The sequence below is a fragment of the Scyliorhinus canicula genome, chromosome 6, assembly GCF_902713615.1.
Source record: "Scyliorhinus canicula chromosome 6, sScyCan1.1, whole genome shotgun sequence".
Lineage (NCBI taxonomy): Eukaryota > Metazoa > Chordata > Chondrichthyes > Carcharhiniformes > Scyliorhinidae > Scyliorhinus > Scyliorhinus canicula.
In genome coordinates this window covers 74,841,937-74,858,474 of record NC_052151.1, presented here as the reverse complement: position 1 = coordinate 74,858,474, position 16,538 = coordinate 74,841,937, and the positions used below count along the sequence as shown (strand labels likewise).

At 47.3% G+C, this 16,538-nt stretch overlaps 1 protein-coding gene across 6 annotated transcripts in view; it reads right to left on the bottom strand.

Moving 5' to 3' along the window:
- usp45 (ubiquitin specific peptidase 45) overlaps positions 1–16,538 on the bottom strand; it is a 370,776-nt gene that overhangs the window by 280,396 nt on the left and 73,842 nt on the right. For all 6 annotated transcript variants that reach the window (XM_038799526.1, XM_038799531.1, XM_038799527.1 and 3 more), the window contains one exon: positions 13,151–13,248. In XM_038799526.1, coding sequence (XP_038655454.1) covers positions 13,151–13,248 — 98 coding nt within the window. The remainder of the gene's footprint in view (positions 1–13,150; positions 13,249–16,538) is intronic.

Here is a 16,538-nt window from a genome sequence, read left to right as displayed (position 1 = left end):
GGCTTTCTGCTAACAATGGGGAGAAGGGTTCATGGCTTCATTATCGGTAAAAAAGCAACCTCTACTTGGAGGTCAGCCATCACAGAGATAAGAGGTAATTCAACTTTTAGCAAGTGTTCAGTCGGACAATATTGATTCACTCTCCACTATACACCGATCTGATTTTCCTTCCCACTGAAGCCAAAGAGGATAATTGGGCACGATTCATAATGGGTGGCCAATCCAACATTGTTCATCTTATATTAGCTAAAAGTTAGAATTGCCCTGTTGCACCCCGACCCACGAATTATTTTTTGTACTGATGATAAAGCTTTATCCTGAAGTGCTGAATTTATCACTTAGATACCCAGAGAAAATAAAATGTCTCAAATACAATCCTCTACGTGAAAACACAGTACAAAAGTATAGTTTTTTGTTCATCACGAGGTATTTGCCTGTGACGACTGATAGATCATCATCAATTAGCTTTCCAATTATAACAGAAATAAGTGATGTAAAACGGAGAAGCATTAAAATCTTGAGCCAGATCTCTCATATTTCTACCTACAAATCAACAATTTTCAATTTATTTATTGACAACCACTTTACTTTTAATATGTTGAAGTTGAATTTTTGAAGTTCGATAGACAACAAAAAGTACAGCACAGGAACAGGCCCTTCAGCCCTTCAAGCCTGCGCCAACCACGCTGCCCGCCTAAACTAAAACCTTCTATACTTCCGGGGTCCGTAAACCTCTATTCCCATCCTATTCATGTAATTTCAAGATGCCTCTTAAACATCACTATCGTCCCTGCTTCCACCACCTCCTCCGGTTGTTGGGAGTTTTGCAGCCCGTTATCTACCTTCAAGTAAAAATAGTTTCGGGCTGATTAATAAGTAACAGCTGCTTGTACAGTTGGCATGGGCTCTGCGTCCTTTACTAGTACGCAAGTCTGAACTCTAAACTTAAATGGTGCTGGTGCTTGCTGGCTGTGTGGCCAGCTGTTACGGTAACTGGGAAATTTCCTTTCCCATTTGATGTGCGATGAGAAGCAGATTGCCGGCACATTAGAACATGCTGATTAATACTGGCCACAGGAAATGCTACCTGGGATTACAAGAAAACCAACCATTATTTCGAGCAATTTTCCCTTACAGATATCCCACAATTTTGTCAAATTATTTTCCTATATATAATAACCATTCATAGTTTGAAATACAAAAATGACAAAGTAAATTCTAAGTACCAGCAGTACAATGGTTGTTGGGGTGGTATATGCGTATGAGTGGCATATTTGAAGAAGAAAAAAAAAGCTAAATAACATTTTAGATTTACATATATCCATGAAGTCTGATATATAATGACTTGAAACTCGGAATTTAGTTCAACAGCATTTCCAGTACATCCTGATTACCTGCAGGTTTTGATTGGGCAGGGGGTTATTTTCCATGCCCCCCCCAAAAAAACATGTTTCACGCCATGGTAAGTGACCCATGGTACAGCCCGCCAATGGGACTTCCCACTGAATCCAGCCTCGCCACCGGGAAATCCACGGTGGGTTTTGCTGCCAGTGGGACTGGAATGAACGGCCGGAAAATAAACCCATAGTGCATGCTGCATTAAAAATATTTTAACTTAAATCAAGATTCTTAAAATTCTACACATCCTTCTACAGACACATCGATTTGTTAGTAACTACATAGTTCTTTTAAAGGGCAATAAAATATATTATCCCCATAGTCTAAATGTACTTGCGGTGATAGCACTCCATAGCACCAGGGTTTATTTCCCACAGTTCTTTTGTGTTACAAATATAAAGAGACTGCATTCTTTCAGCAAATCCGATCAGTAAAGGCAACAGTTTGGAGCCCTTATATGGGACTTTATAAACTATTCTTCAAAGAAAATAAACTTTTGATTCCAACAAGAATATTGTCAAATCACTCACAGGTTTGAACGCAGAATAAAAACTAACTACAATAAATCTTGTTTTTACCATATTCATTCCGTAAAACGGATTTTCCTTAAAAACTGTATTGTGTTTTTATTTCCAAATTTCTCTACATGGCTCAGTATCGCCTCTCTGCTTAATTGGATGCTGTTGTTTTTGATTTTTGCGCCAACCTTTGCCAGATCATTAAACTTACCTGATTCAGTATGGCTAATTTGAACAGATTGCTACCAATCCATGTCTTTAAATTTTCCAGACCTGTTACGTAGCTGCAAATTGTCATAGAGGTGCTCTAGTACCAATCATCAGAGTCTCCCACAGATCAGTACAGCCCAGCATTAAACTGAACTCGCTATACCAGCAATAACTCTTTAAAACAACCCACTATTTGACAAACAACCACAATGTAGTACAAGTTGCAAGACTGCCCGTAAAACTGGCATTCTCAGTAAATTGGTAGTACGTAGAAACGGATTTACCTGTATTATTTTCCAACAATTGTAACAGGCAATAGACCTGAGGATTAGGAATGTTAAAATTCAACAAAGGCGGACCAAGGAATTGATTAATAACAGGAAAATACAATATGAAAATAAGCTAGCGGGGAACATAAAAACTGACTGTATAAGTTTCTATAGGTGTGTAAAGAGAAAAAGATTGATAAAAATGAATGTAGGCCCCTTACAGTCAGAAACAGGGGAATTCATAACCAAGAACAAAGAAATGGCTGAGGAACTAAATTTGTACTTTGTTTCTGACTTCACAAAGCAAGACATGAATAATGTACCAGAAGTTTTAATGAGAAGCTGAAGGAAATTAGTATTAGTAGAGAAATGGTTTATGGAAAATTAATGGGATTGAAGGCGGATAAATCTCCAGGGCCTGATAATCTTCATCCCAGAGAATTTAAGGAAGTGGCCTGAGAAATAGTAGATCCATTGGTGGTCATCAGCCCCCCACCACCTCCTTCAGCATCGCATTTCAGCTCCCCACCCCCTGGGTCCCTCCAATTCCCCCAAGTACGTGGTGACCCGAAAAGCCCCCCTCCTCCTGTAAGCGGCATGGTGACACAGTGGCTAGCACTGCAGCCTCTAAGCGGCAGGGTCCCGGGTTCAACTCCAACCTTAGGTGACTGTCTGTAGGCAGCTTGCATTTTCTCCCCATGTTTGCTTGGGCTTCCTCCGGGTGCTCCGATTTCCTCCCAGAGTCTAAAGATGTGCAGGTTAGGTGGATTGGCCATGATAAAATTGCCGCTTAGTGCCCAGGGATGTGTAGCTTATGTGGGGTTATGGGGGAGTGGGCCAAGGTACGGTGCCCTTTCAGAGAGTCGGTACAAACTCGATGGGCTGAATAGTCTCCATCTGCACGTAGAGATTCTATAGCTTGCAGATTCTGTTCTACTTGTATTCTTTCTTCTCTACTCAAAGGAATAAAATACCAGGCTAAGATAGTGCATATAATGAATATTAAAATTTTCATCATTCTACAACAGATTTACACCCGTAAAAGGAATTAAGCCCGGAATTCCACAATATTGTCAAAACCAATCACATTAAAGCTGTCATTCCGACATTGAAATGTAACAAAATCGCCAGTTCACATTCACCAGCGCTCCTTGTTCTGCAGAAAATATCAGTCTCACTTGTAATTACTGGTCCCACTCACAACTAAACACCAGTCTCACTTCATTAAAAATTGTACTCCCACATAAAATGGCACTTCTCTCGTCAGTGGGCAGTAATTGGAATACTGCAGTCACTGAGTTGTACAGCTTTACTCTCCATCTTGTTGAAAAGGTTAAAAAGCCATTCTTGAGCAACATGGGGATTATGTGCTCATGTTAGACATTTCTATTATACAGAAATATTTTCAATTTGAGGCCATGAGATTCAGCACTAAGATCAGCAATTCTTTTGATTTGGCCCGTTTGGTTTAACAAACATTTATAAGAGAGTACTGTTGCCTGCTTAAAACATTAAGTGAACTGTAGCACGATAATGGAATTCTCACAAGCACATATGAGACAAAGCTTCATGAAAGGGCAGCCATTCATGTGAAATTTGGCTTAAGTGCTCCAACCCTTAAAATTCATCTCTAGCCACCCATAACACTACTCATTATTGGTACTTTTTAAATAAAAATGGTGAACACCAAACCTCTACAGAAACTGCTTCCAATAAAACTGATGCTGGCCTATGATAAATAAAGCTCCAGTTCTCAGACAGCAGATGAGGTAAAATTACAAAATAATTGAAAGATAACCTTCAAATCACGCTTTAAAATATCTTTTTCCATCCAAGCACAATAATCTTGATGGAAATTTGAAATCCAATAACACTAAAATGTTTATTTTCTAAAATTAAGGATCTCAAAGTAGGTTTTAAGATAATTTACAAATATTTATCTTATTAATACCGACTGAAGAACCATTTGTTTGCAGTGTTAATGATTTAATATAGTGCACAAACACATTAAACATGAAAAAACATACAAGTATATTACACTGCCAGTACTGCACCTGTTTTGGCAGTAACCAACTTTGTGAACTACAACCTGTAAAGCTACAGTTGCCTTGCTATCCGACTCAAGAGTACAACATTCTGGGTGGCACATCTTGAAAAAAAGCCCTTGGCCTCATCTTTTTATATGGCTAATGAGATCTCTCTTTTCTCTGACAATCGGACAGTGTTCCCTAAACGAAGCTGGGCTAGTTACAGTGAGCCACTGAATTGGCAAAGCATTGTTAGCAGCTGTTTACATTCTTTTGGGATCCCAGCATGGAGGTAGAAGGGGTGATTTCAACCGATTAATGTAATTACTGCAACCATTCATGTAGTAATAATATAATTAGAACATTTTTGCAGCTGAAGCCAAGTACAATGGAGATCACATAGAAAACAAGAGAATTTACTGACAACCTACTTCCTTTATATTTCTCCCAGATGCTGTGATATTTTGCTTTTTTGGTGAGTTTTTATGGGAAGTCTTGGTTTACTGTGCACAAAGTGATAAAATGAAATATTAAACGTCAATGCATGCATACGCTGTCACCACCAATTATTCTGGACAAACTAATTTCATATGGAATTTATTCTGATTTTAACTGATGGGAGTATGGATGTCATTTTTATAGATTGACAATTGATAACTATATTATGAAAATAATGAGTTTGGGTTCTCTTCTGTAAACCTAATCGATCCATTCCAACCATCTTTACCCACCTTTTTTTAATGCATCTGTTTGTTACAGACCAATCACTTGATCCATGCTGCTATACTCTTCCAGCAACTTAACTGGGTGATTTTTTTTAAAATTACCTATTTCAAAAAAACATAAGTAGGATTACCTGGAATGCCCTATTACAAAATGTGCAAAATGGGTCGAATGACCTCCTTCTGTATTCTACTAAACTACAGTTCTGTGGGGATCATAGAATCAAAACAGTACAGAAGTAGGCCATTCAGCTCATGGAGTCCATGTCGGCTTTGCTCTGGTTGTTATCTTCCCCTATGCCTCTGCCATTGTCTCCTCCTCCTGAATATTTCAACTTGTTCCAATCCTCTTGGCTCTCCTTTTAAATTGTCATTTTCTACAACCTCCACCCCCAACTCCCTTAGCCCTACCTCTAGTATCTTGCTGAGATAATCACACTCCTTTCCTGGGAGTCTCTGCACAGAATGACTTCTCCTTGGTAATTACTATTTTCATCTCAAGTCACCTTGAAACTACCGTCTTGTACTCCCTTAATCTCTTCCTTCATATAAACTCTCATCATATCCAAGGTCACCTTCCTGACATTACCGTCTCATGTGGTCTCTACTTGCATTTTGATGAAGACAAGGCCAAGTCCAATCAGCTCCTTGTCATTCACATCCCCTAGTTCCTTTCAACATTACTTCTTCCTGCACACAATCTGGAGAAATCTCTCTCTGAGACACCTTCTGATTCCCAACTGCCTAGCCTTTGCACCTTCATTTATGACACAACATCTTCAGCTGTTGCTCTGCTCAATCACGCCTCGGTTTCTTTCTTTTGCGTTACTGTTCCTATTAAAACCCTTCCTTACTTCAGCCCTGGTCATACGCTCTTTTTATTTAGAAAATATTTTATTGAGGCATTTATAATTTTTACATTTTAACATTCTAAACAACAGAGCGGTCCAACAACGCAAAACCCCCACAATAACAGACCCAACTTCACCCGCTCTAACTCCTAGCTACCCATATATTAGATTTCCTGCCTTATTCTTCACTTCAATGCCTCCCCTTTCCTCCTCCCCCCCATTCCCGTTCCCCCCCATGCCTCCCCTTTCCTCCTCCCCCATTCCCCTCCCCCCTCCTGCTGACGGTTAGTTTTCCTTAACAAAGTCGATGAACGGCTGTCACCTCCGAGCGAACCCATGTAATGGACCACTTAAGGCGAACTTAATCTTCTGCAGCCTGAGAAACCCTGCCATGTCACTGACCCACACCCCTGACTTTGGAGGCTCCGAGTCCCTCCATCCTAGCAAAATCCGTCTCCGGGACACCAGGGAGGCAAAGACCAAAACGTCAGCCTCTCTTCCCCCCGGGCTTATGGATCTTCCAACACTACAAATATTGCCACCTCTGGACCCGGAGTCACCCTCCCTTCCAAGGCCTCTGACATGACTTCTGAGAATCCCTACCAAAATCCCCTCAGCTTCGAGCATGCCCAAAAACAAATGTACATGATTCACCGGACTTCCCCTGCACCACCCACATCTGTCCTCCACCTCCTCAAAAAAACTACTCATCCGGGCCACCGTCATATGAGCCCTGTGGACCACCTTGAACTGGATGAGGCTGGGCTGGCACACGACGGGGATGCATTGACTCTCCTCAGGACCTTCTCCCATAGCCCGACTTTCAACTCCCCTCCCCCTTCCTATTCACCTCCCCGATTGGGGCCACTTCCCACTCCATCTGTCCCTTATCTATTTCTGAGACCCTCCCCTCCCCCACTCTTGTTTTAGACATCACCTTATCCTGTAGTCCCCTTAGAGGGAAGCTTGGAACTTGCCTCCAGACAAAATCCCATACCTGCAGGTACTGGAATCATTCCCAACCGGTAATTCAAACTCCTCCTCCTCTAGCTCCTCCAGGCTCGGGAAACCCTCCTCAATGAAGAAATCCCCAAATTTTTCAATCCCTGCCCGCTGCCACCTCATAAAGCCCCCGTCCAGCAAACCCCCCCCTCCCTCCCGAGCAAACCAGTGATTAACACACGTCGGTGACCATACCGACACCCCCTCCAGTCTCATGTGTTGCCTCCATTGCCCCCATACTCTCAGGGCTGCCACTACCACTGGACCAGAGAGAACAGCGGAGGTGCCGTTAACAGAGCCTTCAGACTCGTGCCATTGCAAGGTGCCGCCTCCACTCGCTTCCACACCGACCCCTCCCCCACCACCCATTTCCTAATCATCGAAATATTGGCCGCCCAGCAATAGTTAATAAAGTTCACGCCCACTTAAGAAGGACCTTCTTCACCCTCAGGGCTTTCACGGCCCATATAAATGAAATGGTCTGCTTTAAAGGCCAGCGATTTAGCCCAGTGAGCTAAACCAGCCCCTGGTGAGCTAAACCAGCCCCTGGTAAGCTAAACCAAACCTGAGATCGCCGCATTCATCTTCCAAAAAAAATGCCTCGGGGATGGAGTTTGGGAGACACTGGAACACAAACAGCAATCTCAGGAGGACTGTCATCTTCACAGTCTGTACCCTCCCAGCCGATGACAGCGGGAGCATGTCCCACCTACGGAAGTCTTCTTTCATTTGCTCAATCACCCTACCCAAATTTAGTTTATGAAGATGACCCCGGTCCCTTGCCACCCGAATCCCCAAGTACCTAAAACTCCTTCCCACCACTCTAAACGCCATCTCCCTCAGTCTCCTCTCCTGCCCCTACCCCCTTGCCTGGATCGCAAAAACTCACTCTTGCCCATATTCAGTTTGTAACCTGAGAACCGGCCAAATTTCACCAGTATTCCCATAATTCCTGCGATACCCCCCAACAAGTCTGTTATCTAAAGGGGTAAATCATCCACGTAGAGTGAGACCCAATGTTCCACACCCCCCCTCACTATCCCCCGCCAAATGTTCAATGCCACTGGCAAAGGGTCTATGGCCAGGGCAAACAGTAATGGGGAGAGTGGACACCCCTGCCTTGTCCCCCTGCACAGACTAAAATACTCTGATCGAACCCGCTCGGTCCTTACATTCGCCACCAGTGCCTGATATAACAACTGGACCCAATCCACAAATCCCTGCCTGAACTCAAACCTTCCCAAGACATCCCACAGGTACTTCCACTCCACCCAATCGAAGGCCTTTTCTGCATCCATGGCCACCACCACCACGACCTCGCGCCCCTCTGCAGGCATCATTATTAAGTTTAGGAGCCGCCTAATGTTGGACTTCAGGTGTCGTCCCTTCACAAATACCGTCTGGTCCTCCCCTATTATCCCCGGAACTCAATCTTCTATGCGCATGGCCAAGATCTTTGCCAACAATTTTGCATCCACATTGAACAGGGAGATTAGCCTATACGACCCACAGCTCTCCGGATCCTTATCCTGGTCCAAAATAAGGGAAATCAATGCCTCCGAAAAAGTTTGGAGGAGCACTCCCATCTCCTTGGACTCATTAAAAGCCTTTACCAGGAGTGGCCCCAATAGCCCGGAAAACATTTTTATAAAACTCAACCAGGTATCCATCAGGGCCCATGGCCTTACCCGATTGCATCGCTCCCAGTCTATCTATAATCTCCCCCAGCCCAATTGGGGCTCCCAAACACTCCACCAACTCCTCGTGCCCTGGTCATACTCAAATGGCGTGGCCCCATATCTTCACTACCTCAGGTTGAAGGGGCACAGACTTGAACATTCTGCCACACAACTGATTTAGCCATCCAACGCCGATCTGTTTGAACCATTTCAAGAAATATTAAGCATCGCCCTACCCCGCCACAATTACTCACCTTTGCAGCATCATCCTAAAATCTGAAGATGACATTTGGATCTTTCTCCACTACTTCTACTTTAAACACTATCCCCTGGACTCTTCCCCCTCAACTCCAACAAATACATGGGGACACATGGATATCTGTTACTAAGACAAAGACTATCCATTCAGCTGCCTCTACTGTCCTTCCTCATTCTTTTTGGCCTTTCACACGGTCATAAGCACAATCTTCTTAAACACCTCTCTTCCATTATCCAACTGAATGCCTTCTCTTAGTTCTACTCTTACTTTTCTAACAATAACCAGACCATCTTCCGACAGCGCTACACAGTCAATTTTCTGGCGTGGGGCTTGAATCTACAGCCAGACTCAGAAGAGAGATTAAACTGCCAATCGAAGCCTGCACTTGACAGGGATAATGATGCAAGGCAATATAAAATGATATAGTAGCTGAATGGGAGATAAAAAATCTTTTTTTTTGGTTGAATCCAAAAATAACAATAAAGCACATGTTGCATCAATATAGAATAGTAATGCACAATATAATAAATTACATTCAATAAAATTGAATATATATTTTGGAATAGATTACATTTGAGTTATGACTGAAAATTGAGTTTAGCAATTGTTTGGAGTGTAAGTAGATCATTTAAATAACAAAATATATTTGACAACCTTCGATCAGATGGCTACAATATCCATCTTGTATGTAAATGTTTGGATCATGCTACTATAAAGAGAATTCTAATGCCCCACCGTTCTCTTGCTGTGCCCAATACATCATTACTATAACATATGTATGTGGCGCGGTTTGGGCATGGGGAAACAAGGCAGAAATCAAGAGGGATAAATATAAATAATCTCTGCTAAGATGTTGCTGACATTGAAGAGACGAGAAAGACCCGAGTTTCCTTAGCCCCATTAGCTAGATTCTGAAGAATGGTGTCCAAGCGAAAACTGGCAGACAGCAAAATCCACATATAAATCAACAGGTAGAACAGACACGCCTTATACCTTGCAAATCAATACCTCGGAGATTCTGAGATGCACTGCAGAGCCACTTGAGAATCATCCAGCACCATACTCATTAACCTATTTTTCGAGGTTACTTGCTTTCCACGAGAACCAGATACAACATTCATATGAAATAAAGAGTTTGACCATTTCAAATATTAGTATGATGTCTTGAATAAGAACCAGGCAGCACAACCCATAAATGCTGATTTTCACTGCTCCCAGTAAGCTGAAGAGGCATACTTAGAAACTATCTGTTTACGACCTGATAGAAGAGTATATTGAATTTGTATATAATTTACTTTGTCTGTCCTTTCTTCTAGTAAAGTAGCTTCACAACCAGGCCTAGCGTCGTCACCATATATCAGAGCTGGATCAGCGGTTTTACTATTTAAGAAGTTAAACAATTGATGGAAGTCAGTTTCCAAATAGTAAATTCTGCTTTTGCCTGTATTATCAGATGACGGTTGTGGTGGATTCAAAATTGAGTCAGCAGGCCTTGGAGGTTTAACCAAAACCTAGAGCTTTATTTCGAAGATGTTAACACTCCAGGCTGCAATGTTAGACTGCCCTTTTCCCTGCACCCCCCATAAAAACGGCCAATCTCCGATGATATCATGCAATCGTTCTCTTAAAATGCCCCTGTTCTGCTACAAAGATACTTGTGGGGAAACACTAAAAACACTATGAATGCACAATATTTCCTCTCCTTTAAAATCAAAGATCCTGACATAGTTAACAGAATACATTATCAATTAACAACATAACTAATCAATCAGCAACAGTCAATAGAGGTTGTTGGTGAACCTCAGGTGTCTGATTTTTAGTACTTGCGGAACCTCTGGTGTCTTTGCTTGGTGTGAGCGTCGCCGGTGGTTATCTTAACTGGGGTCGACGTGACTGGAGGTTGAATCGATGTTTGATTCACAACTGTTGTTTTCCCAAATTGTTAGGTCAGTGTCAGGTTCTCGGGAAGGACAGTTTGGCTCTTGGCACAGCTGGATTTGGACTCTTTGGTTCTGTTTCTGGCAGATTGGTTCGAGTCAGCAAAAGATTTTCTGCAAGCCTTCTCCATATTACATTGTCTCGGGTGTGTGCGATGTAGGAGGCCAGTCCGGTCTGTGTTAAGATGGTGGCAGGAATCCACTTCGCACTCGTGGTATAATTTCTTGCCAGAACTTCTTCTGGATGTTCCGCTTTGTTCTCCCACCTTACGACGTGATCATATTGCTTTACCGTGACAATTTATTTTGTGTTGGGTGGTTACAGCAAGTCAAATGCTGCACTTAGTTGGCTTTTAACCATTAACAACACTAGAGAAACCTGTGTGGCTGAGTGCACAGTATTCCTGTATGCGAGAAGGAATTGACTCAAATTAGACAATAAACCTTGTTCTCTAGTTACTTTTAACAAATGTTTCTTCATCTGTACAAAATGTTCTGCCATCCCATTTCTGGCAGGGTGATGAGAAGATATGAACTGTGGTCCATTATCACTCAGTTGTTCAGGATAACCAAATCTGCTGAAGATTTTACCCAATTTCTCAACTGTTTTCTCTGCTGAAGCTGTTTTCATGGTGGCAACTAATTAATTTAGTATCTTTACTGCAATGAAGTTACTGTGAAAAGCCCCTATTCGCCACATTCGGGCGACTGTTCGCCTACACAGAGGGAGCATTCAGCATGTCCAAATTACCTAACAGCTCGACTTTCGGGACTTGTGGAAAGAAACCGGAGCACCTGGAGAAAACCCACACAGACATGGGGAGAACATGCAGACTCTGCACAGACAGTGAGCCAAGCCGGGAATCGAACCTGGACCCTGGCACGTGAAGCAACAGTGCTAACCACTGTTCTATCGTGCCGCCCATATGTCATAAGACCATCATTCTTTCAAGCCATGCGTATGTTTACAAGGAGAGTGATTTTTGTTATGATTTCTGGGGAGTAGATTCAGGTCGTTTCGAATGAACATCCACTAGAATGAGAAACATGCGTCCTTCCAACAGTCCAGCGTAATTAATATGCACCCGTTGCCAGGCCTCGTCTGGCCATTTCCTCAGGTGCAACCAGGATCCACACTTTTGCACAAATCAAACACATTCCCGCCTTCTCCTCGATTTCAGCATCTTGCCCCTGCCAACAAAAATAGCTCCTGGCTATTTTCTTCATCCTTACAATACCACAGTGGCCTTTGTGTATTAATTTAATACATGTTCTTTTATTAATGGTGGAATGATGACTTTCATTCCCCAGAGAAGACAACCTGCCTGTACGGATAATTCAAGTATTCGAGTGGAATATGCCTTTAACTCAGGGTTTGCTCCTGAAGTTTGAAGGCCGGTGCAGGCTCGATGGGCCAAATGGCCTCCTCTGCACTGTAAGGATTCTGTGATTCGATGAAGTCTTGCCTGGAAGCACCATGTCCATAACCTCTTACAGCACTGCATTACTTCTGGTATGTTTCTTCACCTATTCTACAGTTCAGTAACAACTTGCTCAAAATCAAAAATGTTTCCACACGACCTGCTTATTGATGAACTCTTTGGTAAATATTGATGAACTATTTTAACTATTTGTGCACACAAAAAAGGCAGACGGCCAATTGTGAGGGTTTGAGAAAATTCAGACAAAATAAAATGTTACTCACCTACAAAAAGGCATATCAAAATAGTTTAAATCTTAAAATGTAATCAAATTCAGTTTTCGCTCGAAAAATAGGTTGCAATAGGGAGCACTACTGTCGGATTAAGTATCAGTAAACAAAGACAATCCCACTAATTAAAGGAACTGCAAAAATTATTTCATCTGACAAAAAGAGAAGCAATTTACAACAGATTTTCACACATATTTGTGGCCAATATAATCTGAAGCACATTTCATGAAACTTATTGTTAAATAGAATCTGTGATGGTTACTATGTGGCCATCCTATTGCACTGGAGTAGAAATATGATCAGGTGAAGGTCATAATAATATTAAAATATGTATTTGAACAGTACAACATGTAGCAGTTTGATTATCTCCATCAACAAATACTCAAACATTCATTTAACTTCTGAATCACGTCCTACACAAGTGCAGTTTCTTTTCCACGTCATAAAATATAGATTATGTAATTAGATCTCAGACACACTAAATTCCCTTAAGGATTCGTCAATTAGGCATAGCACATCTGAATAGAGTTCAGCTGCATTGAAAGTGATACATGCAAAAAGTTTTACCTGAATGGGTCTTAGTAGCATGCTTTTGCAGAAAATCCAGTAAATGAGCAAGAACCTTTTTATTGCACGGTATTAATTCCTCACCACACTCACAGCACCTGTGAATTTAAGAGATTTAGAAGAAATAATGCGAAGATTAAATTCTGTACAGAACTTATTTTAAAAGTACAGCCTTTTACTTTATTTTTGGCTTTCATATCAAAAAGCACTATGGATGAAATACACTCTGAATTAATCTCTTATTCCAATTGATCTATAATACAGAATAGTTCTAAGCAGTGACTTTAATTATCATAATATAACCTAGGATAATCAAAGCGCAAAGGATAAACGGGGGAAAGAATGTGAAAATGTATTCAGAAGAATTTTCTACATTTTCTAACGGCAGCGCGCGAGAGAGACGGGCAGAGCGCAAAGACAGAGTGTGCAATTTTCAGCCTCCGTTCACGATCAGAGAGAACGGCAACGCAGGTGGAAAATCCAGAGGGAAACATCACGAGTTTCATGCCCACAAAGGATAAACCTAATTTGAATAAATTTCAAGGAGGCAGACAAAGAGGGAGGGAGTACAGCACACAGGGAGGTAGCACACAGGGAGGTAGGGCAGCAGGCAGAGGGAGGTTGGCAGGTGAGTTGAGAGAAGTGGGTAGAGGGGGGGGGAGGGAGACAGAGAAGGAAGCAGGTGGGTGGAGGGAGGGAGGAGGCAGGCGGAGAGAGAGAGACAGGCAGGCGGGAGGACGGAGGGAGACAGACAGGCGGGAGGACAGAGGGAGACAGGCAGGCGAAGGACGGAGGGAGACAGGCAGTAGGGCGGGCGGAGGCAGACAGGTAGGAGGGTGGGCGGAGGGAGACAGGCGGGCAGGCGGAGGGAAACAGGCAGGCAGGCGGGCGGAGGGAGACAAGCAGGTGGGCGGGCAGAGGGAGACAGGCAGGTGGGCGGGCAGAGGGAGACAGGTAGGCGGGCGGGCGGAGGGAGACAGGCAGGCGAGCGGAGGGAGACAGGCAGGCGGGCGGAGGTAGACAGGCATGCGGAGGGAGACAGGCAGGCGGGCGGGCGGAGGGAGACAGGCAGGCGGGCGGGCGGAGGGAGACAGGCAGGCGGCGGAGGGAGACAGGCAGGGGGGCGGGCGGAGGGAGACAGGCAGGCGGGTGGGCAGAGGGAGACAGGCAGGCGGGCGGGCGGAGGGAGACAGGCAGGCGAGCGGGCAGAGGAGACAGGTAGGCGGGCGGGCAGAGGAGACAGGTAGGCGGGCGGGCAGAGGAGACAGGTAGGCGGGTGGGCATAGGGAGACAGGCAGGCGGGCAGAGAGAGACAGGCTGGCGGGCAGGCTGAGGGAGACAGGCTTGTTGACGGGCGGAGGGAGGCAGGCAGGCGGCGGGTGGAGGGAGACAAGGCGTGTGGGCAGAGGGAGACAGAGAGGCGGGCGGAGGGAGACAGAGAGGCAGGCGGAGGAAGACAGAGGCGGGCGGACGGAGGGAGAGAGGCAGGCGGAGGCCAGAGGGAGACAGGCAGGCGGGAGGACAGAGGGAGACAGGTAGGCGGGCGGGTAGAGGAGACAGGCAGGCGGGCGGGCAGAGGAGACAGGTAGGCTGGCGGGCAGAGGAGACAGGCAGGCGGGCGGGCGGAGGGAGACAGGCAGGCGGGCTGGCGGAGGGAGACAGGCAGGCGGGCGGAGAGAGACAGGTTGGCGGGCGGGCGGAGGGAGACAGGCTGGCGGGCGGGCGGAGGGAGACAGGTAGGCGGGCGGAGCGGAGGGAGACAGGCAGGCGGAGGGAGACAGGCAGGCGGAGGGAGACAGGCAGGCAGGCGGGCGGGCGGAGGGAGACAGGCAGGCGGGCGGGCGGAGGGAGACAGACAGGCGGGCGGAGGGAGACAGGCAAGCGGGTGGGCGGAGGGAGACAGGCAGGCGGGCGGGCGGAGGGAGACAGGCTGGCGAGCGGGCGGAGGAGACAGGTAGGCTGGCGGGCAGAGGAGACAGGCAGGCGGGCGGGCGGAGGGAGACAGGCAGGCGGGCTGGCGGAGGGAGACAGGCAGGCGGGCGGAGGGAGACAGGTTGGCGGGCGGAGGGAGACAGGTTGGCAGGCGGGCGGAGGTAGACAGGCTGGCGGGCGGGCGGAGAGAGACAGGTTGGCGGGGCGGGCGGAGAGAGACAGGTTGGCGGGCGGGCGGAGAGAGACAGGTTGGCGGGCGGGCGGAGAGAGACAGGTTGGCGGGCGGGCGGAGGGAGACAGGCAGGCGGGCGGGCGGAGGAGACAGGCAGGCAGGCGGGCGGAGGGAGACAAACAGGCGGGCGGAGGGAGACAGGCAAGCGGGTGGGCGGAGGGAGACAGGCAGGCGGGCGGGCGGAAGGAGACAGGCGGGCTGGCGGAGGGAGACAGGTAGGCGGGCGGGCAGAGGAGACAGGTAGGCGGGCGGGCAGAGGGAGACAGGTAGGCGGGTGGGCAGAGGGAGACAGGCAGGCGGGCAGAGGGAGACAGGCGGGCGGGCTGAGGGAGACAGGCTTGTTGACAGGCGGAGGGAGGCAGGCAGGCAGGCGGGCGGGCGGAGGGAGACAGGCGTGTGGGCAGAGGGAGATAGAGAGGTGGGCGGAGGGAGACAGAGAGGCGGGCGGACGGAGGGAGACAGGCAGGCGGGAGGCCAGAGGGAGACAGGCAGGCGGGAGGACAGAGGGAGACAGGTAGGCGGGCGGGCAGAGGAGACAGGCAGGCGGGCGGGCAGAGGAGACAGGCAGGCGGGCGGGCAGAGGAGACAGGTAGGCGGGCGGGCGGAGGAGACAGGCAGGTGGGCGGGCGGAGAGAGACAGGCAGGCGGGCTGGCGGAGGGAGACAGGCAGGCGGGCTGGCGGAGGGAGACAGGCAGGCGGGCGAGGGAGACAGGCTGGTGGGCGGGGCGAGGGAGACAGGCTGGCGGGCGGAGGGAGGGAGACATGTCGGCGGGGGGACGGAGGGAGGCAGGCAGGCGGGAGGCGGAGGGAGACAAGCAGGCGGAGGGAGACAGGCAAGCAGGCGGGCGGAGGGAGACAGGTAGGCGGGCGGAGGGAGGGAGGGAGGCAGGCAGGCGGGCGGGGGAGACAGACAGGCGGGCGAGGGAGACAGGCAGGCGGGCGGAGGGAGACAGGCAGGCGGGCGAGGGAGACAGGCAGGCGGGCGGGCGGAGGGAGACAGGCAGGCGGGCGGGCGGAGGGAGACAGGCAGGCGGGCGGGCGGAGGGAGACAGGCAGGCGGGCGGGCGAGGGAGACAGGCAGGCGGGCGGGCGGAGGGAGACAGGCAGGCGGGTGGGCGGAGGGAGACAGGCAGGCCGGGCGGGCGGAGGGAGACAGGCAGCCGGGCGGGCGGAGGGAGACAGGCGTGTGGGCAGAGGGAGACAGAGAGGCGGGCGGACGGAGG